We start from the raw sequence: 24,494 nt of genomic DNA, 5'->3' as shown, positions 1-24,494 counted from the left end.
TTTTTTAGTTTTCGCCATCCCTAGTACCTACTACCGTCTGGCAAGGCACGTTGCAATACAGATGTGAGTGGGGAGTCAAACTCTCACGGTTACCAGAGGACGAGCCCCCCACTGTAACCCTAGCTGTGTAATCGTCGAGAGGCCGAGGGCTACGGAAACGGAGATCGGCGCCACATGGCGTGGGAAGGACTTTTCTATTGTAGGAAGATGTCTGTGTAGTACCTCCTTTTGATATTTGATTGCCATCGTTAATCGTGAAATGCATGCAGATCTGTCGCTTGGTGTCGCCTGTTTATTAGCATGACCGTGTACACGAGGCTCATGTCGCATACTGTCATGTTGAATCAGATGTGAGTATCGGAGCTTTTTGTATGACTAAATGAGATGGTATCCGACTGGGACACGTTACCAGTATCGCAATCAATGCATCTCATCACTGAAATAACATTTAATAAGGATGAGTCCATTCGCACACTTCTACCTAACTGCTGCATTGTTAGCAGTGTTTCATATCAATCATGTTTCGTTTTTTTCTTTCTTTCCAAACCATACCGTTGACCTAGCGTCACGATAGTCCATGTCACTGTAATCTTGTGAGAACATGTCTTCCTCCAGCCGTTCTGCTTCTAAATTTAAACTTCCCTTATAGTGTTTCTATGCTGAACAGTGCAGCTCGACAAATGTCTGTAACAAATCCAAATTCAAGGCTATCGGTGTTATATAACAGTACCTGTGTGAGCAGGAGGAATTTCTCTGGAGCCTAATGTGTGCTGACGTGATACACAAACAGTGAAATACTGCTTTATTATGGAACTCGGAGTCCTTTTTTTTTTTTAAATAGAAATGTATGCACCCAAGTTCAAGCATGACAATACTTTTAATCTTTAGAGAATAAATAAGCAAACATTCACTTAACAGATGTCCATACACCCTGGTGTGTTTATAATATTGAATCTTTAGTGAAAATCCAAAGCTGTTTCGGTGCAAATTTTACCAAATAACCCCCCCCGGAAAAAAAAACACACGCGCGCGCTGTGTGTGTATGTGTATATATGCATGCATGTATGGCTGAATTTTGAAAGGCTTTACACTGTGCATGAGGTCACTACGCTAGTTTAGCTGTAGGGCTGCACGATTCTGGAAAAAATGTCAATCACGATTTTTTTGCTTAGAATTGAGATCACGATTCTTTGGCACAAATTTTTTTTTTATACAAAATGTTTATTGCACTGTTTATAACATCTGCATTGCTGAGGTTATTTATTTTTTTATTTGTCTTTATTTATCTTTTTATTTATCCTGTTTTATTAATTTTATAGGCCTAGTTATTCTGCTTAATTTATTTTTGTCTACATCCATGTATTTTCTTCATCTGTTATCCTGATTTTTTTTTTTTGTGGATTTGTTAGATTGTACCTGTTTTATATACTTCAATTTAAAAAAAAAAAGTTGGGCTACGATGCATGGCTGAATGTAACATGAGAAGAGAAAATGGAGAATGGATTGCGTCATTCTTATTTACTAGCTTATGAGTTCAGTTTCTGCACTACATTACGCACATTCATATTAGTCTTAGTTATATCGACTATTTGTTTTGTTTAATACTTAATGAGATTAATGTTTATTGTTAATGATTAATTTAGGCCAATGCTCGAGTTTGGTTGTTTGAAATACCTAAGGGGTGCTGGGTAAGCTAGGCCTATGGTGCGAAATATTTATAAACATCTGATAAAAACCCCCCGAACTAACGTCAAACCAGCCCAAGCCATTTTTTGCCCTCAAAGTAGAATTCCCAAAACCGCCCAATCTGGCAACACTGGTTTCCACACACCCAACTGCAGGCGGGCTTCCTCCACTGACTGAATCACGTGTTGTAAAGACGCTTTACCATAGGTCGAGGGAGGAGTCAGCGGCAGTGCTGCCTTTAGGGGCGCTTGAAAAATCCGGGAAGAAATGGGAGCGTTTGTTTGTGATGCCGCTCGTGAAATAAAATGCTTAAGAATCGTTGTTTCGAAATGAGATCACGTGTATGTGTGAATCGAGATCTTTTTTTTTTTTTTTAAACGATTTATCGTGCAGGCCTATTCAGCTGTGTTCATCTCCGTTTGTTAGATCCTGTATAGAGTAGGGCACAAAGGTGCGTAGGAAGCCACGTGAGCTTTATCAAATGAGCATGGCAGATTTCTTTTGGATCACACAGAAGAACTGGAAGATGAAGCTAAATGGCAATAAGGAAATTTTCCTGTGGGTGGGCGAATAAATGAATGCAAAGCCGAAGCATAACTTTTTTTTTTTTTTTTTAAACGATTTCTGAATAGGGGCGGCACGGTGGTGTAGTGGTTAGCGCTGTCGCCTCACAGCAAGAAGGTCCTGGGTTCGAGCCCTGGGGCTGGCGAGGGCCTTTCTGTGTGGAGTTTGCATGTTCTCCCCGTGTCCGCGTGGGTTTCCTCCGGGTGCTCCGGTTTCCCCCACAGTCCAAAGACATGCAGGTTAGGTTAACTGGTGACTCTAAATTGACCGTAGGTGTGAATGTGAGTGTGAATGGTTGTCTGTGTCTATGTGTCAGCCCTGTGATGACCTGGCGACTTGTCCAGGGTGTACCCCGCCTTTCGCCCGTAGTCAGCTGGGATAGGCTCCAGCTTGCCTGCGACCCTGTAGAAGGATAAAGCGGCTAGAGATAATGAGATGAGATGAGATTTCTGAATACCAGTGTTCATCACCTGAAGATTTTTTTTTTTTGTGCCAGTCAAGCTTCAGCCACAGACATTAAATCCGGACCAGTCGGTTATCTTCGCTGAGCTCCACCCATATGGTCCTGGCTTGGTTCATATACTGATTCATACAAGTTTCTTTGGGGGGGAGAAGAAACTTCAGTACGTGTGGCTTCCATGTTAACAAAGAGAATTCTTGGCGCTTTGCCGAGACATGATCCATGCTATAAAATGGAAGGATGTCTTGTTTACATAAAATCGTGCAGCAATTGTTGACCTAATCTAGTAGTTAAAAACAATAGGCGTGGTTCAGAAGCCTGTACGACGGTCACGGTTCACTGAGAGTATGAAGGCATGCAGCTTGCAATGTAGCTGAATCTAATCTAATAGTCCTTTTTAACATTGAAGCTGAAAGGTGTTGTGTGGGTGTTTCTTCATCTGGGAGAGCACAAACACTTTTTTTTTTTTTTCCCCCCTTTCTTCTTCTCTCTTTCTAGTTGCTCCAGAATTTTAGTCTGCCCAGATAAGTCATTCACTGACATGACATTGACCTCTTGGGATGCTAAAAGAGGAAGTGTCAAGACCAGCTTGATCTAAACATGGTATCAACCAGTCATTAAGCCACCCTGTCCATGTGATAAGCCGACTGTTGAAACAAACTCATTCTCTACAGTGTACAACAGGCTTTAGCCTTGTTGAGTAAACAGCGACATTTGGCCTGTTGCTAACGTCATAGACTGAGGGTTATAAGACCCTAATATCTCAAACATAATCTCTAGTCCAAAGATTGCCTCATAGTTGCTTAGATTTAAAATTAACAACATGATTCAAAATATTGAGAAATTGGTATAGTTCACTAGCATTTTGCATTTAGTTTGTGCATCTCATCTCATTATCTGTAGCCGCTTTATCCTGTTCTACAGGGTCGCAGGCAAGCTGGAGCCTATCCCAGCTGACTACGGGCGAAAGGCGGGGTACACCCTGGACAAGTCGCCAGGTCATCACAGGGCCGACACACAGACAACCATTCACATTCACACCTACGGTCAATTTAGAGTCACCAGTTAACCTAACCTGCATGTCTTTGGACTGTGGGGGAAACCGGAGCACCTGGAGGAAACCCACGCGGACACGGGGGAGAACAGGGGCTTCAAAGTTTGGGAGAATAGCAGGGTACAAATAATTTACAGCAGGGTGCAAAATGGTAAAATGTCTGCCAGCGGCAGACATATTGCACGCAAAGCGTGCAGGGATATATATATATATATATATATATATATATATATATATATATATATATATATATATATATATATATATATATATATATATATGAGAGAGATATGCAAGTACGAATTTTTCATGGGGCGGGATGGTTTGGAACAGGCCATCTAAAATTGGGATAACATTTACCTGGGACGGGTATTTGAGGCGGGTCGTCTAGCTTAAGCTTGATTAGCGTTGTTACGCACGCCAGTGTTTCCCACAGAAATTTTGGAGACTATGGGGGAGGCGCGGGGGTTGTTTAAAATTGAGTGATATGTTAAATATTAAGTTATTACTGAAAAACTATTGATTAAAAAAAAGACACTGAGAAATGGTCCTATAAACCACTTTACCAATATAAAAGATTACCAGGACTACAAAAATGCAGAAAAATAGGCTTTACTTATCCAAATGCTCCTGTTGGTTCAAAAGTTAAAGTGCAGAGAACCTCACAGCACAACATGAAGTTACCTTAAAATAGAATATAAATGCCTCAGCTTTCATGTAAGAAAAAAAACTATTAATACTAGTACTGTGTGCAGGCAGTCTCTCCTGAAGACTAAATTAAACAATAATAAAATAAATGGCTCAGGCTTCATAGAAGGAAAAAACAATTTGAACAGAATCTCACAGTACGATGCTGAAGCTGCCTGAACAATGGAAAATAAAATACCCTTTTGGCAAAAACGTTGGCATCCATTAATTTCTTGTATTAAGTAAAAAAAAAATATGTTGCCAGATACTGCTGACGTTTTACAGCCCAAATATGTTCAAAACCTGCCAAAATGCACTTAAAACCCGCCCAAATTGGGCGGGAAAAACGCGCAATCTGGCAACACAGGCGGCAGTAATGGCTGCACTCGTGTCGAGGATGTAAACGCAGTTGACGCGGCAATGGACGTACATGACATAGTGGATGTAATTTACGTTCACAACTTTTTTTGCTGTCAGAAATATTTAATATTAAATTTTGTGACTCGACTGACAATAGCCGGTGGCATAACAAGCCACAGCCGGCGATTTGCCGCCGGTGACCGGCTACTTTTGAGACCGGTGGGAGAACATGCAAACTCCGCACAGAAAGGCCCTCGCTGGCCACAGGGCTCAAACCCAGACCTTCTTGCTGTGAGGTGACAGTGCTAACCACTACACCACCGTGCCACCCCTAGCTTGTGCATTTAGGTTAAAATTATTGCAGCACTGTAGCTATAAATCCAGTTAGCCATTTTCTGCAGTTTCCTGCACTTCATCTCTTGTGAAGGATCTGTGGTTGGTTGAAGAGAGCAACTGGACTTGCTTGAAGATTCTTGAAAACGTTTCGCCTCTCATCCGAAAGGCTTCCTCAGTTCTGTCTGACTAATAGGGAGTATCCAGTATTTATCCTCTCATGGATCATCATAGAATCCGAATGCTGATGGCTGCATTGTAGGTGGCTGATAAAAGATGTCTTAGACACCCACCTCTGTTCAGTGATGGTCGTTCCAGGTTGACAAAAATGAACAATCCTCTCTGGCTAAGATGTCTGCCAGTTTTCTGGAAGTCCTCTCATACTCCCGCACCAGTCGAAGGGATCTCATCCCAAAGTGCGTCGAAACATATCTGTGACGAATCTCAGTCATCCAGGTACATAGTAATCTGTGGTTGGTTGAAGAGAGCAACTGGACTTGTTTGAAGATTCTTGAAAACGTTTCACCTCTCATCCTAAAGGCTTCCTCAGTTCTGTCTGACTAATAGGGAGTATCAGGTATTTATCCTCTCATGGATCATCATAGAATCAGAATCAGAATGCTGATGGCTGCATTGTAGGTTAGTGGATTTACAAATCTGCGTCACTTCATTCACTTGGTGCTTTCTCTGGTAAAGTAAACACAAATTTCCTCCCATCTGTCTCCATGTGCACAGAGATGTTGCTCGAACTGCTATGGGTTGTTTTACAATCAGGGTACGCAAGCTAAAAATCACATTTAACACTTATTATCTTCAATATCAAAAGGCTCGACTAAATAAACTTGGTTGTTTATTTACCATGCAAAAAAAATTTGGTGATAATGTTATTTTTGGTGAATGTATGGCAATATGTGTCATATTTAGCAAAATTACTCGTGTCCTTTAGAAAAAGTGCTTTTTTTGACCACAGGTAGCTCCAAAAGGGATGCACTTAAATCATTCTTTATACCATAAAACACACATTTGGTTGCATATCATTGGAAACATAGTTAAGTTTTAATGTTGAATGCCAGTAAGTTTTCAGACTATTTTGATCAAATTAGTATGGAATTGTGTCAAAAAAAGTCCTCTCCGAGACGGCTAATTTTTCAATATAAAATAACAAAAAATATCTAAAATGATTTTCATCCTAAATGTGGTCAAGATATTGGGACATAAAAAATATTAGAGACAACTAACACAAAGCTTACAGCCTTATATTTAAAAGCACTATGGAAGTCGTGGATTCTGAATTGTCAAAAAAAACTTCCTCTCCGAGAATCACTTCATTTGTTTCTCCCAGCCAGGGCTCTGCAGTGCACACATTTCACTCGCATTTGCGAGCGAATTTTTCGGCATGCGAACGACGAAAAAAAACCACGCGCATTCGTGCGAGGGCTTCTTGCGGCCGACCATTTAGGAAAGCACTGAGCACAGACGCGACGAGTTTAACATTCTAAAATGTATCAAACGTTAAACTGCAAAGTATGTAAATCCAGTGCTGGATAGCCTACCTAATATAGTGTAACGAGTAACAGCCTGTATTGTTGTGTGTTCAGTGTTTTGTGTGTGTGTGTGTGTGTTCTGCCTGCGCCTTGCTCCCTGTCTGTAGTTGCGTGCATTGCCTCTGTCTTGCACTGCGGTGGTTCCCACGGTAGCCGGGGGGGGGGGGAGTGAAAATTACTTTTTTTTTTTTTTTTTTTTGGCCGTTCTGCCATGCTAGTGCGTTTTACCGGGACATGAGATTTCAGCATTTTTATTCTTCTCGGTCTGTAGCTTGAATAAGTTTAGGCTACTGAATAACACTTTCAGTTAAAGTTGAGTCCGCTGCTTTTGTGTTGACGCTACAGTAGCCTACTATCACAATAAATATCCCCCGTAACATTTCCCATAACCGATAGTGACATGATTTTTGTTTAATAGAATAATGAGATGGAAAGCACACACCCCAGTGCAAACATTTAGATGGGAACATACAACACAGCAGAAAAACAAATAATATACAGTATATACAAATGGTGCATGTCACAACACAGCAGAAAAACATATATATATATATATATATATATATATATATATATATATATATATATATATATATATATATATAATCACACACACAACTGGGCGTGTTGAGTTGCAGATTGCACATTAGTTATAGAAACTCAGTTCAGCTACAAAACTCAGGATATTGCACTGTATTTGGTATTGCATTGTATTGGGTATGGATGTAAAAGTGTAGAAATATAAAATATACAAAAGCTATAAAAACTAAAAAGTTGCTCTGTGAGGTTGCACTGTAATAAGTATTGCACTGTATCAGGTAAGTGTGAGAATATTGTCCTTTTAGGTCCTTGTTGGTGCATTGTTGCACCTGCTAGAAGTGGCATCAGTCAGTGCATGTAATTAGCCTTTTTCACATTACGTCACTTGTAGAAGAACCTCGCATCCGTTTTCAGCCTTTTGAATGGAAGAAGAGGCGGCATGCTAATCTGCTGGCTAACAAGTAGCAACCATAGAAAGTCAGTAAACTTCCTTTCCAAAACAAGGCAGATAGGTGACTGGAATGGTCGCTAACAATACGTAATGATAAACAACAATGCGCAATATTATTATCAATCTTATCTGTGAATGACACAGTTTTGTTAACATACGTTACCGCCGTATACCTCTTCTTCCATTCAAAAGGCTGAAAACGGATATGAGTTCCCCTGCAAGTGACGTAATGTGAAAAAGGCTAATTGTTCAAGGTGGTTATGGCCTGTGGGGAAAAAACTGTTTGAGTCTGTTGGTCCTTGCTTTGATGCACCTGTAACGCCTGCCTGAGGGCAGCAAGTCAAAGAACTCCGAACCAGGGTGGGAGCTGTCCTTGATGATGTTGTTAGCTCTGCTCTTTGTTTAGCTACTGTTTGTTTATTCATTCAGTTGTTCGTTATTCATTTGTTTGTTCATTCATTCATTCTCAATTGAATCTTGCATTTTATGTGTTGGTGTGTCTAAGGTTTGCCCTGCAATAAACCTTTAAAATGAAAACCTACTTGTGCTTGTACCCCCTTTTTTTTTTTTTTTTTAATTTTTTTTTCCCCCCCCTGTGCTCCTAAAATTTTTAACTTAGGAGCATGTGTGCTCCTGAAAAAAAAAAGTTAGTGTAGAGCCCTGCTCCCAGCCTTGCTTATTAAAGCTACACTTAATCTTCTTTATCTTATAGCAGATTACACAAAACTACCATACACATGTCAAAAAATTACCTGAAATCTGTTCTTTAACTTGTCCTTCACTTAAAAACTGGTACAAGAACCAGTTTGATTTAATTGGAATTTTGGACCCCTGTGACACAAACTTTGTACCCTGATTGTAAAACAACCCTTATGTAACGTGTTAAAAATGAGTTCATTATTTGGTCAGTCTAGGGAAAACAAACTGAAGGTTTAGTTGTGCTTCTGTGTTGAGGAATTTGTGTATCTGATGCAGTGTAGGGGTTTATGGGTAAGCGACGTACACGGGGCATTCCATGTCTTGGTTGCATTTTTAGGTTCAGTTGCCTGGCATGTGGTGCTATAATAAGCACAGAAAGTCCTGCTAAAGAAAGTTTAAAAAAAAACCTCATGCAATGAGAAGGGTCTAGCTGTGTGTATTTTATACGTGTGTGTGTGAGAGATTGTACAGCTAAAGCAAATCCACACTGGATAAATGGGCCAAGCTGAGTTTTTGAGGTCTTAAACTGCTGCTGTGTATATTTTTGCAAATAATCATTTCTTCCTAGTAATCTAAGCTCCGAAAGTGTATCGAGGCTTTTAACGTTCTCTTAATACGCAGTCTTCATGCTTGGACTTGACTTTTGTTCAGTGTGTTTTTTCCACACCCTTTTAGAACACGTTTGTGTAAGTGTAGATTCTGACTCAACTGTTTTAAAGGTACAATTACATTGATCATCTTCCTGTACGTGTTTATTTGAGGTAAATCACATTCATGTGGCACTGTAGTAAATTATCTGCTGCTGTAACTATGTGCTTGGTTTTGATTATTTTCTCACACACACACACACACACACACACATATATATATATATATATATATATATATATATATATATATATATATATATATATATATATATATATAATTATATAAAATATATACACACACACACACACACACACACACACACACACAGCCATTCTGTTATGGTCTTAACCATTACTTGATAGTACCTGTGATACTAGCGGTTATGCAGAAAACTTGTGGTGGTGTTTTTCCCTCCCAAGTCGCATGCAAGTAACATTTTAGCCGAATCCCATTTCACCCCTTGGACATACCCCTTGGCCCTTCCCCTCCATTTTGCGCGTTCACGTGAAGGGGTAGGGGTATCCCAATCCCAGTTAACGCGGAGGGGAAGGGGTAGGGCTTCTGTACCCCTCCAAACGGAGATTTTCCTGGAGCTGACTCCGAACGAAGGGGTTTGAGTGACTTCCCACAATGCCATGCGGATTTCAGCGAGATTTCATGCGGATTTCAGAAAGATGGCGGGTCCCGCGGCGAAAGATTGTCATAAATGTATTTTCTCCATTATTTACGTGTTTTAAGTTGTTATCCAGAGGAAACACGCCGCTTGATTCGCTTTCGAGCTGAGAATGAGCAGCGATTTCTGAAATCCAAGCTGCTGCTAAAAAGCTTTGGGAGTGAGTATTGTTTTCGGTTGCTTGACTGCGTACGTTTTGTTCTGTTATTCTCGCTTTTATTGTTTACATGAGTGTTCTGACACCTCATTCTGTCGGATGTGGTGCACGAAGCGCCAAAGATATCCCATTCAGTGGTGTTAGTTAACAAATCACACCCTGCCAGCAGAGATTTCTGGTTCTGGCTCTGACTGTAGCGGTTGGTCGCAGCCAGTGACGCATTTGGTCGCGTTTTGCTAACGTAAACGCTGACGGAGGTACGCGATGACGTATGCGATCGTTGAAGGGCTATCCCAATACGTAGGGGTTGAATTTCAAGCCCTATCCCTTGTAGCTCAGTTTCAAGGGGAAGGGCCAAGGGGGAGGGGAAGGGGTAGGGGTAGAAATTAGAATTGGGATTGGGCCTTAGTACACGCTCTTGTGCAGGTGATTTCCATAATCTGGTCTAAATACAGTGTACATCAGCCTTTCTCAACCGGGGTGCCGTCTGGCTTCGCCGCCTCATGCATCATCAAAATTTCTCACGGCCCCCTTTCCCATGTCACAACGTCACTGCCGGGGTCAGCATATGGTCAGCATGACTGTATATTTTATATGGGGGTGCCTTGAGAATTGGCATACTTCTGAAGGGTGCCGTGACTGAAAAAAGGTTGAGAAACACTGGTGTACATGACGGGTTCTGTTCACACTGATCAGTAGTGTAAAGGCCTCTGCATGCTCTTGCGACAAGGCTTTCGCAGATAGCTTTTCGCAGACAGTTGTAATTCGCTAGGAGTAGTTGGTGGATGTGGTTAGTGGAGTGTTTATCCTCCGGTTACTTATAATGACTAGAACTGGAGTCGTATAGATGTACATACTTCCTTGATCAACCGCTCTTCGTGCTGCTCCATCTTCGCTCGTGTTTTTAAAAATGGCGGTCGTGAAAACAAACCAAACCGGGAAAGTAGGGAAGCGGAAGTGCGTGTACAGCGGCTGTAGAGTGGACCAATCGGAGCCCTCTTGTCTGCGAGGCTGTCTGCGGTGGTCACAATTTTTGGGAGGTGCGCGCAGAGCGTCTGTGAAGGGGGGGCTTCACAGACGCCATCTGCGAGGACTGGGTTGTCAGCATAAATTGGCCTTTAGCTGTCCTTGATGAGGAGGCACAGTTTGGCGTGTTCCTTGGCAAATAAGGATGTCATGCAATTAAGATTATTGTTGTTACCTCGCCCCGGGACGGAGTGCACTGGGGGCGAAGGGGTTTTCTATTTATTTATTTATTTATTTATTTATTTTGGATAAATGATATTACGGGCAAATGGCTGGACCAATCCTCATGAAACTTTCAGGATAGATGGGCGTTGGTCTCAAATAGAACCTCCAACACTCTGAGGGTTGTCCAGTCAAGGTTTTTGTGGCTATTGCCTCATATACAGTGTCATCGTGCTATGAGTGTACCAATCAAGCAGTACGGTGTGTTCTGATTGGCTGAGAGCAGCAGAGAATCAGAATCCTGTTTATTGACTAAGCATGTTCACACACAAGGTCACCAAAAAGGTCGTTTTTTGCAATATCTTCCTTCATATTCATCCTAAGTGCTACCAGGCAAGGTTTGTTTTGCCTGGCAACACTTATTGTGGTGTTTGTATGGATGGATGGATGGATGGAGTGCAGATAGCCCAGCAGACAGTGTTGCCTTCTTGCAGCTCCAGGGTGCCAGGCTCGATCCTTTACTGTTTGTGTGGGTTTACTGTAGGTTCTAAATTCCTTCCACCACTCAAACATGCCAGCAGGCGGATTGATTACTTCAAATTGCCACTTAGTGTGAATGAATGTGCAAGGTGCACATTCTGTGATGGGTCGGTGCTTCTTGCCCAGTGTTCCTGCAATAGGATCTGAATCCACCACAACCCTGACAAGGTTAAAGCTTACTGGAGATGAATGAATGAGGGTGTCTCCCCCCCCAGAAAAAAAAAAATAGTTCTACACCAGCAATTTGATTTTTAGCGATGCACAAAGCTAATTTGAATGAGTCACACGGTGGTGGAAAAGAGCAGTGAACACGCTCGAAATGGCTTGCTGTTGTTCTTCAGCTCCCTTATGACCAGCACATGTGTATAATACAGTAAGAGTCATATGTTCACCTGATTTTGTTTAATGAAACCCCTGGCAAACACTCGTTCTTGTCTCATGATCGTGACCTTGTTTTCTGTGTCCTATTTGTGTGTTTAGGACATGCAAACTATTGCCTAATGTTTACTTAACTTTTCTTAGGTATGAACACATCAAACCAGCCAAGCAAGAGGAGCTCCCTGGCCCCATGCCCTCGGTGCCGCTTCCCGCTGCCCCCCTCACCCTTGCTGGTGACTCTGGGTCTATGCCCAGTGGGCCAGCTGGTACATCTAAAGACCAGGAAAGGCCCCACAGCTCCGTGGGAGTGGACTGGGTCAATGCTGCAGAGTTTGTGCCAGGCCAGCCGTACTGCGGAAGGGGTGAGTGGGGTGTTTTTTGGGTAATCTGTTGGCTACTACATCACAGTAACATCTAGTGGAGTTTGAGGAAAGGTGATGAGCAGATACAAGTTATATGGCTTTGATGAGCATTATGTAATTTCGGAGACCATGAACAAATGGAGACATTGTGCAGAGGCTTCGGCCTTCCTGTCGCGCGCACGGTAGATTAACATCTCCAAATGAATACGCAATGCAACAAAGTTTGAGATTAGAACATTCATATGCAACAACCAAAATGAAACCTCAAAGAATAGATGAGCTTGTAAGCAGTTTTGGATTTTTGTAACCCTGGTGGGTGTGTGTTTGTTTGTAAAGTATACAGAGCTCTGTATCTTTCACACACAATTTCCCCTTGTACTCGGTGATTAATCATAGTTTGAGATGAGTTTGTTTACTTAAACGAGGAACGAGTTCGGAGGCTTTGAGAATTACCATTATACCGAGATAGCTGCAGCGCACTGTGCTCTGGTAAGAGCCTAACTGGTGGTAAACATTTCCCAAGTATTGTATTTCACATCTGTTCACGTTCTCTCGAGTTCTGTTTCCAGGTAATTCTGGGAGACATCACTGCACTATTATCTAGCTACTGTATGTTCATTATTTGTATGATAAATATTTGAGACTTATTTATAACCCCTCATTGTTTATTGAATAGGTGTCACAAAAGTGTCATTTTATCCCGCCTGTCCTTTTGCTTCAGTGCAAGTGTCTCAACGTGTAACAGGGAAGAAAAAATAATTTTCATTCTGTTTTATGTTACACTTGTTTTCATTTCACTCACCCGTGTAATATCCACTAGATATTACTGTGCTATATATTTTATTTATTTTTAGAATTTTAAAAGAACAAGGTTTAGTAAATGTTTTAGATCAAGGTGAACAATTTTGCGAGACATGCCAAGTGTTTGTGTAGTAGCTGTTCTTATGGACCCCTTGCGCATGACGTCACACATCATATGATCATTTCACTTGGGGGGGTCAAACACGCACCATCTTTCGTGCAAGCAAGGCTTAATCTGTCTTCAGTGTGTTTACAACTCCAATTCCAAAAAAGTTTGGACGCTGTCTAAGGCTACATCCACACGGCAACGAGCTTTTTTTTTTTTTTTTTTTTTTTTTTTTTTTTAATATCGCGTCCACATGGGCAACGGATCAGTAAAATATCAGGTTCATATGGCAACGCAACGCTTGCTGAAAACGATGCAATACACATGCCACACCTCTACGTGCACTGTAAGACGGTCCCATCGGAGACACCAGAACAATACAAGTAGACGCATGCGCATAAACCCCTTCTTCTGTAGCATTAGCCACATAAAGTTTTGATTATTAGTCAGTAGCGTAAAATAGTATCTATTGTCTAAGACACTTATTTATATTTCATATTAAAACGTCTATGTAAATTGATACATAGAAAGCCTGGCCAGGCGCTGAACGTTCTTCTGCCTTCACTTTAAGAGAAATTCAGGGCGAGTATGAGCCTAGGTTCTTCCCTGTCACTGTCACACGCGCACACCTTCTCACTCCCTTTCCTATGGCTATAGTCCCTTTAAATCACGTGCTCGTTTTTTGAATGGAGACGTGGAAAGAGGAATGAACGGGGGTAGATGGAGAGAGAGAGAGAGGAATGAACGGGGGTAGATGGAAGCCGGTACGCCAACATTCTGAGATCCTCCAGAATTCTTTAATGGTCCGGAATAAATTGAATGCTACACATTGATGGATTACTTTGTTCTTCTACGCCCTTTTTGAGGAATGTATTGTCGGACTTAAACCAACATCTGAAGAGGTGAGATCGCTCCTTTTTTTTTCCCTATTTTTGCTGGCAGGATTGTCATGTGGTTGTGACGTCATCGTAAACAAATCCGTTCTACTTATCCAGACGACTTCGCAACGGCGCTGTTGCCAGATTTTTCCACTCTGGAACCCGTTCTCAAAAGATTTCGTTTTGGGGCACCCAAAACGCCGGTGCCGTGTGGACGCCAGGCCGAAACAATAAACAATTTTATCAGATTCACCTGAATCCGTTGCTGTGTGGACAGGGCTTAAAACATGAATGAAAACAGAATGTGAAGATTTGCAAATCACGAAAACCCTACATTTCATTGAAAATAGTACACAGACAACATATCAAATATTGAAACTGAGAATTTTTTTTTAATATATGCTCATTTTAAATTTGATGTCAGTAACACGTTTCAAAAACATTAGGACGGGCATGTTTACCACTGTGTTGCATCACCTCTACTTTTAACAACACTGTAAACGTTTAGGAACTGAGAAGACCAATTACTGTAGTTTTGAAAGAGAAAAGTTGTCCCATTCTTGCTGGATATACAATTTCAGCTGCTCAACAGTTTGGGGTCGTCTTTGTCATTTTGCACTTCAAGACAGGTCTGGACTGCAGGCAGGCCAGGTTAGCACCTGGACTCTTTTTTTTTTTTTTTTTTTTTTTATATAACTACAGAGCCATGCAGTTTTAACATGTGCAGGACGTGGTTTGGCATTGTCTTGCTGAAAGAAGGAAGGTCTTCCCTGAGAAAAGATTTTGTCTGGATGGCAGCATATTGCTCTGAAATGTGTATATATCATTCAGCATTAATGATGCCTTCCCAGATGTACAAGCTCCCCATGTCATGTGCCCTAATGCCCCCTCATATCATCACAGATGCCAGCTTTTGAACTGTGCACTGACAACAAGCCAGATGGTCCCTCTCCTTTAGTCTGGAGGATGTTGCATCCATGATTTCGAAAAATAATTTCTACTTTTGATTCGTCAGACCTCAGGACAGTTTTCCCACTTCGCCTCAGTCCATCATAAAAGAACTCGGGGGCCCAGAGAGGTGGCAGTGTTTCTGGATATTATTTATATCTGGTTTTAACTTGCATTTGTGGATGCAGTAATGAACTGTTTTCACAGACGATGGCTTTCTGAAGTGTTCCTGAGCCCATACACTGATTTCCACTCCAGACACGTGTCTGCTTTTAATGCAGTGTCGTCTGAGGGCCTGAAGATCACAGGCATCCCATGTCAGTTTTCAGCCTTGTCTCTTGCATACAGAGATTTCTCCAGATTCTCTGAATCTTTTAATGATGATATGTACCATCCATGATGTGACCCACAAATTCTTTGCAATTTTACATTGAGGAACGTTAATCTTAAATTGTTGCATTGTTTGCTCATGCAGTCTTTCACAGAGCGGTGAACCCCTCCTCATCTTTATTTCTAAGAGGAGTCCGCTTCTCTGGGATGCTATTTTTATACTCCATCTTACTGACCTGTTGCCAATAAACCAAATCGTGTTTTTATTTATTTATTTTTATTTAAAGCATTACACAACTTTTTCAGTCTTTTGTTGCCCCGTCCCAACTTTTCTGAGACATGTTGCTGACATCAAATTCAAAGTGAGTATCTATTTTTCAAAAAACAATACAATTTCTCAGTTTCAACATTTGATATGTTGTCTTTGTACTATTTTCAATGAAATATAGGGTTTCTATGATTTTTGCAAATCTTCACATTCTGTTTTTATTTGTTTTACACAGTGTCCCAACTTTTTTGGAAATGGGGTTGTAGATGAAAGTCTTCCAGATTTACATGGAAATCTGGATATTTGACACAACTCTTGAAAATCTCTGGTTTTCCGAATGGAGAAATTTATTTTTCGGATTTTTTGCATTCCTAGACGCGGCGTAATACTTCACATCGTCCTTGTATGGGCGCAGTCTTTAAATAGCCCAAGCATAGTTCATTGATTTAAAGACAGGTGTTCTTTGTTAACGGTGCACGTGCTAAGGCGCGCAGGACTGACACCGTTCTGCGCAACACAATCACGCTAGAAAGCATGTTTAAGCTGCCAGTGAAGCTGCAGTCTTTTTGGTTGCGAATTGCAAGTATTTTCTCGTGTTAATAATTCGCCATGTCAAAACAAGCAAAACTTTCCTCCTCCTTTCGACGTGAAGAGACTTACACTTATTTTTTATATATATATATAAATATATAATTTTTTTTTTTTTTCCATCAAAGTTGCATTTTGTGGCTTCGAAGCTAAGTTTTAGTGCCGTTTCTAGAACACGACATCAAGAAAACGTGGAAGAAACTGCAATAATGGAAGAGCCGGTTTCTAAGCGACCTAAAACTAGCAAAGGTAATTATTTTTTGTTACATAATGCACTCAGGCTGCCAGTCAGTGTGTGACACACACACACACCCCAAAAAATCCTAGCGACGCCCCTGATTTACATGAGAAATTTGGTATTCGTTGGTGTGTTTAAATTTACAGACAATACAAACTAATGTAAACAATTGGCTTCAACTCGCATAAATATGAATTGGAAATTTTTAGTTCACTTTAGCTTCTGCAAACGCACAACTCGACTAAGATTGATAAACGAGGCTCAACGTCCCCAACATTTTAAACCTGAAAGCTTTAGAAACTCTAACAGAGCTTTACTTTTTAACAGGACTGTTTTGGGATTTTACTGAGTTTACCTTCAACTGTCATGTGGTGTGTCCCCCCCCCAAAGTAATGAACTGTGTAGCAGGAAAATCACCGCGTTTTCTAAATGCACTCCTGAAAATTACTCATTAACTAGGGGAATTAAATTTGATATTTTTGACATGTTAATCATTTAATGTACATGAAAGAAAAAGGCTTAAAAGTTATAACTTGTTTTAGTGAAAATAAGTACTAGAATGCAGGGTTTTGCGTGTTTTGTTATTAAAATTTTTTCGGGGGACGCCCCCCCCCCCCCCCCCCATATCTTAGTTGGACTTTCAAAAGTTCAGGATTTTTTTTTTTTTTCCTTTGCTCCACTTTCATCTCTAAGTATAATTCGTTTTTGCACTGTTTTTGGTTGTTCAAATAGATTAAAGTTATTACTGTCTCCCCGGGATTGAGAAAAATGTTAACAAAGAAGCAAATGCGTCACTAACAATGAAGAAACGAGAGGTTCAAGAGAATATGACTAGAGGAGCCAATTCTGAAAACTCTCTAGAGAAATTCACGATTGTATTTAAAAAAAAAAAAAAAATAGAAAGTCGGAAGTGAGTATGGAAGAGTTTGTGGGTTTCCCCCTCCCTCCTGCTCGCATTCGAGTTAGCTTCTTCATGAAAGTGTTCAAACCAAATCGAATGATCTCTTAAGGTGTTTTCACACTTGGTCCCTTTCAGCCATCTAACCGAACTCAGATCGATGACTCAGCATTTTTTGCGCATATGTGAACACTCCAACCGTACCCAGACCCCTTTAAAGCGAACCGAACGGAGACCACCTCAGGAGGTGGTCTCAGTACGGTTCGCTAAAAATCAACGGTACGGTTCGCCTAATCTGCGCATTGTGAACAAAAAGCGCACCGGGTTCACTTCGCCTTTTTCACTGTAGTTTAACCTTCTTCGTTTGCTGTAGTTGGTCACGTGACTGTAGCAGGGAAACTCAACTTCTTTTTGGAACTTACCACAGCCGCTTTACAGTTCTCTGAACTTACTGACTGATGAGTCGGCCACAATAATATATATATATATATATATATATATATATATATATATATATATATATATATATATATATATATATATATATATAATTTATTTTCCTTAATCCACACTATTTTGATCAAAGAATACAGCAGGGCAAGCATGGCAGCAGACATTTTGATTCAAGAGAAAATTACCCAGAATTCCGTGCACTGGGGGTCTGAGGGCTCTAGAGGACCTGGTGTGAACAGAAAGACGACTGAGGCCCCATCAAAGCTTAACTGGACCAGAAAGAGAACCCAGACCTCTTTGTAATAAATTCACAGTGTGAACACAAAAAGAACTGAGTTCTTTTTCTGTTGGTCCACTTTTTGGTCCACTTAAAGAGGACTGAGTGTGGTTCCTTTAAAGGGGACCAGGTGTGAAAACACACTTACAGATGAACCAACTTCCTTTTTTGACATAGAAAACCCAGATTGGGCACCAAACAACACAGACATGACTCAGTAAAAAAATCCAACAAGGAGCGACGTGCACAATACATCCTGAAAGAACAGAAAAGTTTAATAGCAGAGAGCGCTGAAGCTCTGCTTCTGTTATAAGAGGAACCCAGTCCTGTGCAAAATGTCACCATGGAGCCAGAGTGTAGTAATGACCCTACAGTTCAAGTGTGTTCTATACAAACACACTGAACTTTACAACAGCTGCATGCATGCGAAATGGAAATAAATCGCCTAAGGCAGGAAAAACTATTGGATAAAATTGTGTCCGTTACACACTTATCAACCTGTGACTCTGTTGTGCCTTTTGAATAGAGAATAATTGAAGAGGGAACTGAACATTTTAACTGTTTATTGAAATTATTATTCCAAGGGTGATTTTATAATTACTATATGACTATAATGACTACAACGGGAATGTGCTGATTTTGTTAGTGTTTGTAATTATTGTACCATCCACTATTGGGTAAAATTAAAACAAAGCAAAATCTTACGACATTTGTTTGAAAGTCTAGAGCAAGGTTATTTTATTTTACGAATAACACTTCAGATATCGTTTTAACAAGTATCAATGTTGAGTGCAAATGTAACTAGACATCCTTGGGCTTGTTGAAACATGGAGGGCCGGGAATACCATCCAGCCCACAGTTCAGATAGGAGTCCTTTTTGAGAGTAAATGCTTTGGCTTTTGCAACATTTTGATGCAAAAGCCAAAGTTGATGTTGAGGAAAGTGTTTACACAAAGGTTTCCTTGCTTTTGTAGGGTGTGCGTGTTTAGGTGGTGGGGTGGGTTTTTTTTTTTTTTTTTTTTTTTTTTTTTTTAAAGCTGTTCTTCCATGTTGGGGCTTTTCAGGAAAAAGAAGGTATGTTGCAGCATGTAGCTAACGCTAGGCCACAAATCTGCACCGTCACTCCAGTTGTTTTTGAGGAATTTTGTACAGATCGTAACTGCTAATGAACTAATTTGTGTATATTGATCCTTTGCTTCTTTTTGACTAAGATTATCCAAGTAATCCAGTATTAGAGGGTTTATTATTATTTTTTTAATTATTTAAGTTTATTTATTTTAAGATTGTCACTTTCTTTGGAGGCGGCACGGTGGTGTAGTGGTTAGCGCTGTCGCCTCACAGCAAGAAGGTCTGGGTTCGAGCCCCGTGGCTGGCGAGAGTCTTTCTGTGCGGAGTTTGCATGTTCTCCCCGTGTCCGCGTGGGTTTCCTCCGGGTGCTCCGGTTTCCCCCACAGTCCAAAGACATGCAGGTTAGGTTAACTGGTGACCGTAGGTGTGAATGGTTGTTTGTGTCTATGTGTCAGCCCTGTGATGACCTGGCGACTTGTCCAGGGTGTACCCCGCCTTTCGCCCGTAGTCAGCTGGGATAGGCTCCAGCTTGCCTGCGACCCTGTAGAACAGAATAGATAAAGCGGCTACAGATGATATGAGATTTTCTTTGGACAGCAGCAATGGACATTGGACATCGTCGCTTGCCTTTCAGTATGTGAACAGTATGTATAAAGTTGCTTGTCCCCCAGGTCTAGGGTAATGATGGTAACTAACGTAAATGTGATGTCAGTGCAAGGGGTTTATAAAGGTCTCCACTTGCTTTTTACCACACCTGCTTTTTTTTTTTTCTTTTTTTCTTCTCACCAATTGGCTCCTCAGTGGGGGGAAAAAGCTAGTATCTCTAATGCATCGCAGTCTGCTGTGTTGGTTACTGTGAGCTGTAAGGGTTCTTCCTGCTTTAAGCAGCTGCACCATGGAAACTGATACTCTGTTCAGGAGCAACACCTGGAATTTGCCTAAACATTTCAGTTTCTGAAGCATTTGGAGATTTCCTGTCTCATGTGACTCAATTGTTTTTCATACACATGACCTCGTCATTTCTCAGTAGGAGTCGGTCGTTTAAGGAAACCTGGCTTCTGGACTTGTCCCTCACATTTACTGCTGGTTCTTGTGGTTTTATTATGCATTCACTGGCCTCTTATTGAAAGGGCTTTGGTGTCCGTTTGCACTTTGTTTTTTCTCTGTGAGTTAGAATCAGTTTTATTGGCCAAGTAAGTCACTCTCAGCTGGGTGTGGTTTAATAAAATTGTATTTAAATAATGACTATTCCCTGACTTTTATGAAGGTCAATACACTTCTCCCTCACTTGGTTTGTGTTCTCTTCCCCCCCCCCCCCCCTTCTCCCCATGTTGATGGATGGCGAACCCTGTGTCTGAAATCGCTCACTTGTTCCCTACTCCCTATATAGGGAATTGCTATATAGAGGACTATACAGTGAGCTCATCGGTAAAATGGAAAAACTGCTTTCGGACACTAGTCTGTCGCGCTGGTATTTACGTCATTACTGTCGCACGATTAAAATGTGCCGGATCAGTCGGCTGGTGGATTTTCAAAATTTTTTTTATATATATATATGAGTGTATTTCCCACATAAATCAAAACGAAGTACCTGCAATTTTTTTTTTTAAATCAAGGCTGAGTACTTTCTTCTTTGCCGCTGCCTTTTATTAAATCAAATTTGAGACTTTTAATTTGATTTCTTTCAACGTGACCGCAATGCATGATGTGATGTATTGCTTTGGTTAGTGACTATCGGTTGTACACTACTTTTCGTGATGCATTGTGGGATATTTTAAGTGCACTATGCAGAGATGGGACCAAGTCTTAACCTTCAAGTCCCAAGTAAGTCCCAAGTCTTTTTTGTCTTGGGCAAGTCAAGTCACAGGCTATGTCAAGTCAAGTCCTATAATAAGTCAAGTCACCTTAGGCGTATTGGCGTAATTTTAGCAGCAGAATATGAATTTAATACATTGAAAAGGCAATACATAAGTAAATGTCAGTAAACATCCCTGGCACATGTGCCCAACCTGTTAAATATTTGCATTTTAAATACTCATGTTCTGTAAAATATATCATGGAATAAAACAAAACAGTAATAATGTCACAAAGTTATTTATTGATGGCAAAATTGATTGCAAGATTGAAAGCCAACCAAGTTTCTCACATTGTCATCAGCCAACAAGAAAAATAAACAGAGAATTGGCATTCTGTTATGTGCGTAGTTAAAAGAGGGTAGGACGACACCTTGGGTAAACAGGGGCATGAGCTCCTCCAATCTCTAATCACGTCAGATGAGAGTATTTATTATTATTATTATTATTATTATTATTATTAATAAGATACACGTGGAGAAACCTGAAGTGACTTTGATGTATGTTTGCGCCAGTAAAAAAAAAAAAAACCCAAAGGATAGAGAAATGTGTCCGACATAATTTAGGTCTCAAAAAGAAGACCTGTTCGCCTGTGCAAAAGTGACATCATCTTACCCCATATGACAAGCTACAGAGGTGTGTGCTAAAGCGCTCTCTCGCTCTCCGAGGCTGCCTCAGCCTGGGCGGAGCGGGGACATATAGAACGACTTTGGCACGGGAGTCTTGGTTCCCGCTATAATAGATTGTTACGAAAATAAATGTTAAATGAAATATGCATCCCGCGCATTCATTTCCACAGGAACTTTGCTCACAACGTTTCGGTCGTGGCTAACGCACTGTCCTCCTTACCACAAGCGCAACGTTTCGGGAACAATACGGAAAGAACAGTGCGCGGGATTCATCTTTCCTTGAACAATTACCCAGAGACTTTTTAAATGACCTCACTGGGAAATATCCAACGCACCTGTTCAGTTACAGAGTTGTGCTCTCTAAATTGTAGTCATTCAAGCCATTGTTTTGGCGGCCTGGTAGCCTGATATACTAAATGTAAATTCATGGTTTGGATGACTGCACAATTTATTTTCCTAACACTGTGTTACAGCGGGAACCGAGACTCCCGCGCACAGTCAGCCTATTTTGCAGAGTTTAGTATCGCTGCTAGCCTGTATTCAAACAGCGAGTGGCATGCCGGGGAATCCAAATTGTGGCGCTTTTTTCAATAGTGCATGACAGGCAGTGGGACGGAGTTTTCTTTTCTTTTTTGATCGGGTAGTGTGACGAAAAAAATGTGCAGGTTGCTGCACTGCTATTTCAAACGGCTATGATAAACTCCCCTGCCTCTATGCCCTATGGACAGTCTGGCTAATGTACACGAACACACTTACACGAATTTGTACTGCTCATGAACGTGTACATGTTCACAAGCTGACCATCAGCTTAACCCTGAAACAGAACAACAGGGTAGGAAGCTGCTTATGTTACTCAGCATCACGACTGCAAAGTGCACAATCAACTTACTACTACTGATATACAATATCATTAAACTTGACGTAACTACATTGCTTACCAGCATTCACATAAGAATTTCACAATAATAAACTGAATCCCGAGCTACATCTGCAACGGCTAAAATCCTCCTACCGCTCACTCTCGTGGCTAACATTGGCTAACGAGGAGTTTAGCTGCTATCACCATATAACAACACATTAATAAACTTACTGGGCAGAATGGATCTTCAAATGCCGGACGAAATTGGAGGTCGTGGTCTGGCTGTCAGAAATGTCACGTTGCAAATCTTGCACTGCGCCGTTCGTCGTTTACCTTCTAGGCAGTAGCCCTTGAAGCCGAAAGTGATTACTCTTGGGATGGCTGACATGATATGATGTGAAATCTGTGAGCACATCGTGGCATGGGGCGTGCCGGTATATAGCCCACGCAGAGAGCGTGCCTGATGGACAGGGCGGTGACAACGCAACGGCAGTGCAATCAAAATTACTGAAGTATGTGCATATTGCATTTTATTTTCACAATAACACAATGGAAATAACACTCAAGTCACTCAAGTCAAGTCCCGAGTCTTAAACTTCCAAGTCCGAGTCAAGTCTCAAGTATTTTCATGTTTTATCAAGTCAAGTCACAAGTCATGAAAACAGTGACTCGAGTCCAAGTCCCCAAGTCTCAAGTCCCCACCTCTGCTATATAGGGTGTAAATAATCCTCACGAAGGTTTCGGACAGCACTACAAAATGGCGTCCCACTATATAGTGCCCTATATAGTGAGTAGGGAGAGATTTCGGACACTTGGTAAGGGAATTTGGCCTGTCACCTCTTATTTGTACCCCAGTTAATCAGGAAGTCATGGATATCAACTTGGAGTACAGTTTTAAATGGAGAAACATGCTTGTTATATCGTGTTCGTGATACTTTCCAAAGATGACAATAATAGTGGCACATGGTTTTTGTTTTTAAACCCCTCCCCTTTCTCCTAAACCTTTACAAAGGGTGCCAGTCATGGAGGATACTGTATGTTAGTTAAGGGGAGATCCATAAATTGTCACTGAGCAGGGCCACGGTCCAGGGAAAGAAATGAACTCTGTGCCTTTGTAGTTCTTGTTTTAAGTCTACAGTTTCATTCAGCCACTACCTTAGTTTCACCCTGTAAGGTAGTGGCTGAATGATGTGGTTGGCAGGCTGTGTCAGGTCCGTGACCATCTCGACCACTCTCTTTCCGCATCTGTTGTAGAGTTCCTGCAAAGGAGGCAGGCTGCAGCTGATTTTCTCTGCGGAGTAGGTGATTGTGTTGGAGTTTTGGCTTTTCCCTTACAGTTCATGATCCAAACCAGACACTCGGTGAGGATCGACTCTGATGGCTGTGTAGTCTTTTGTCAGCAGATTAGACTGTATAAAGGCCAATTTATGCTGACAACCCAGTCCTCGCAGATAGCGTCGCAGACAGTGTCTGCGTAGCCCCCCCACCTTCGCAGACGCTCTGCGCGCACCTCCCAAAAATTGTGACCACCGCAAAAGCCTCGCAGACAAGAGGGCTCTGATTGGTCCACACACTTCCGCTTCCCTACTTTCCCGGTTTGGTTTGTTTTCACGACCGCCATTTTTAAAAACGCGAGCGAAGATGGAGCAGCACGAAGAGCGGTTGATCGAGGAAGTGAGGAAGTACGTACATCTATACGACTCCAGTTCTAGTCATTATAAGTAACCGGAGGATAAACACTCCACTAACCACACCCACCAACTACTCCTAGCGATTTCGCGACTTCGCGCCCCCTTGCGTTGTGGCAGTGAATAACATCGCGCACGCCTATTACTCCCCGCTCAACGATAAATTACAACTGTCTGCGAAAAGCTATCTGCGAAAGCCTTGTCGCAAGAGCATGCAGAGGCCTTAAGTAATGATCTTTGGCATCCAACTCGGTCTAAGTTAAAGTGCTGCCTTCTTTAAGATGC

At 41.3% G+C, this 24,494-nt stretch overlaps 1 protein-coding gene across 3 annotated transcripts in view; it reads left to right on the top strand.

Annotated features, from left to right (window-relative positions):
- mkrn1 (makorin, ring finger protein, 1) overlaps nt 1-24,494 on the top strand; it is a 63,086-nt gene that overhangs the window by 23,240 nt on the left and 15,352 nt on the right. For all 3 annotated transcript variants that reach the window (XM_060903293.1, XM_060903292.1, XM_060903291.1), the window contains one exon: nt 12,110-12,327. In XM_060903293.1, the coding sequence (XP_060759276.1) occupies nt 12,110-12,327 (218 nt within the window). The remainder of the gene's footprint in view (nt 1-12,109; nt 12,328-24,494) is intronic.

Source organism: Neoarius graeffei, chromosome 21 (assembly GCF_027579695.1).
Source record: "Neoarius graeffei isolate fNeoGra1 chromosome 21, fNeoGra1.pri, whole genome shotgun sequence".
In the NCBI taxonomy this organism is placed as follows: domain Eukaryota; kingdom Metazoa; phylum Chordata; class Actinopteri; order Siluriformes; family Ariidae; genus Neoarius; species Neoarius graeffei.
Note: the sequence above shows the minus strand (reverse complement) of the source record. Positions and strands in the feature narration are given on the sequence as shown.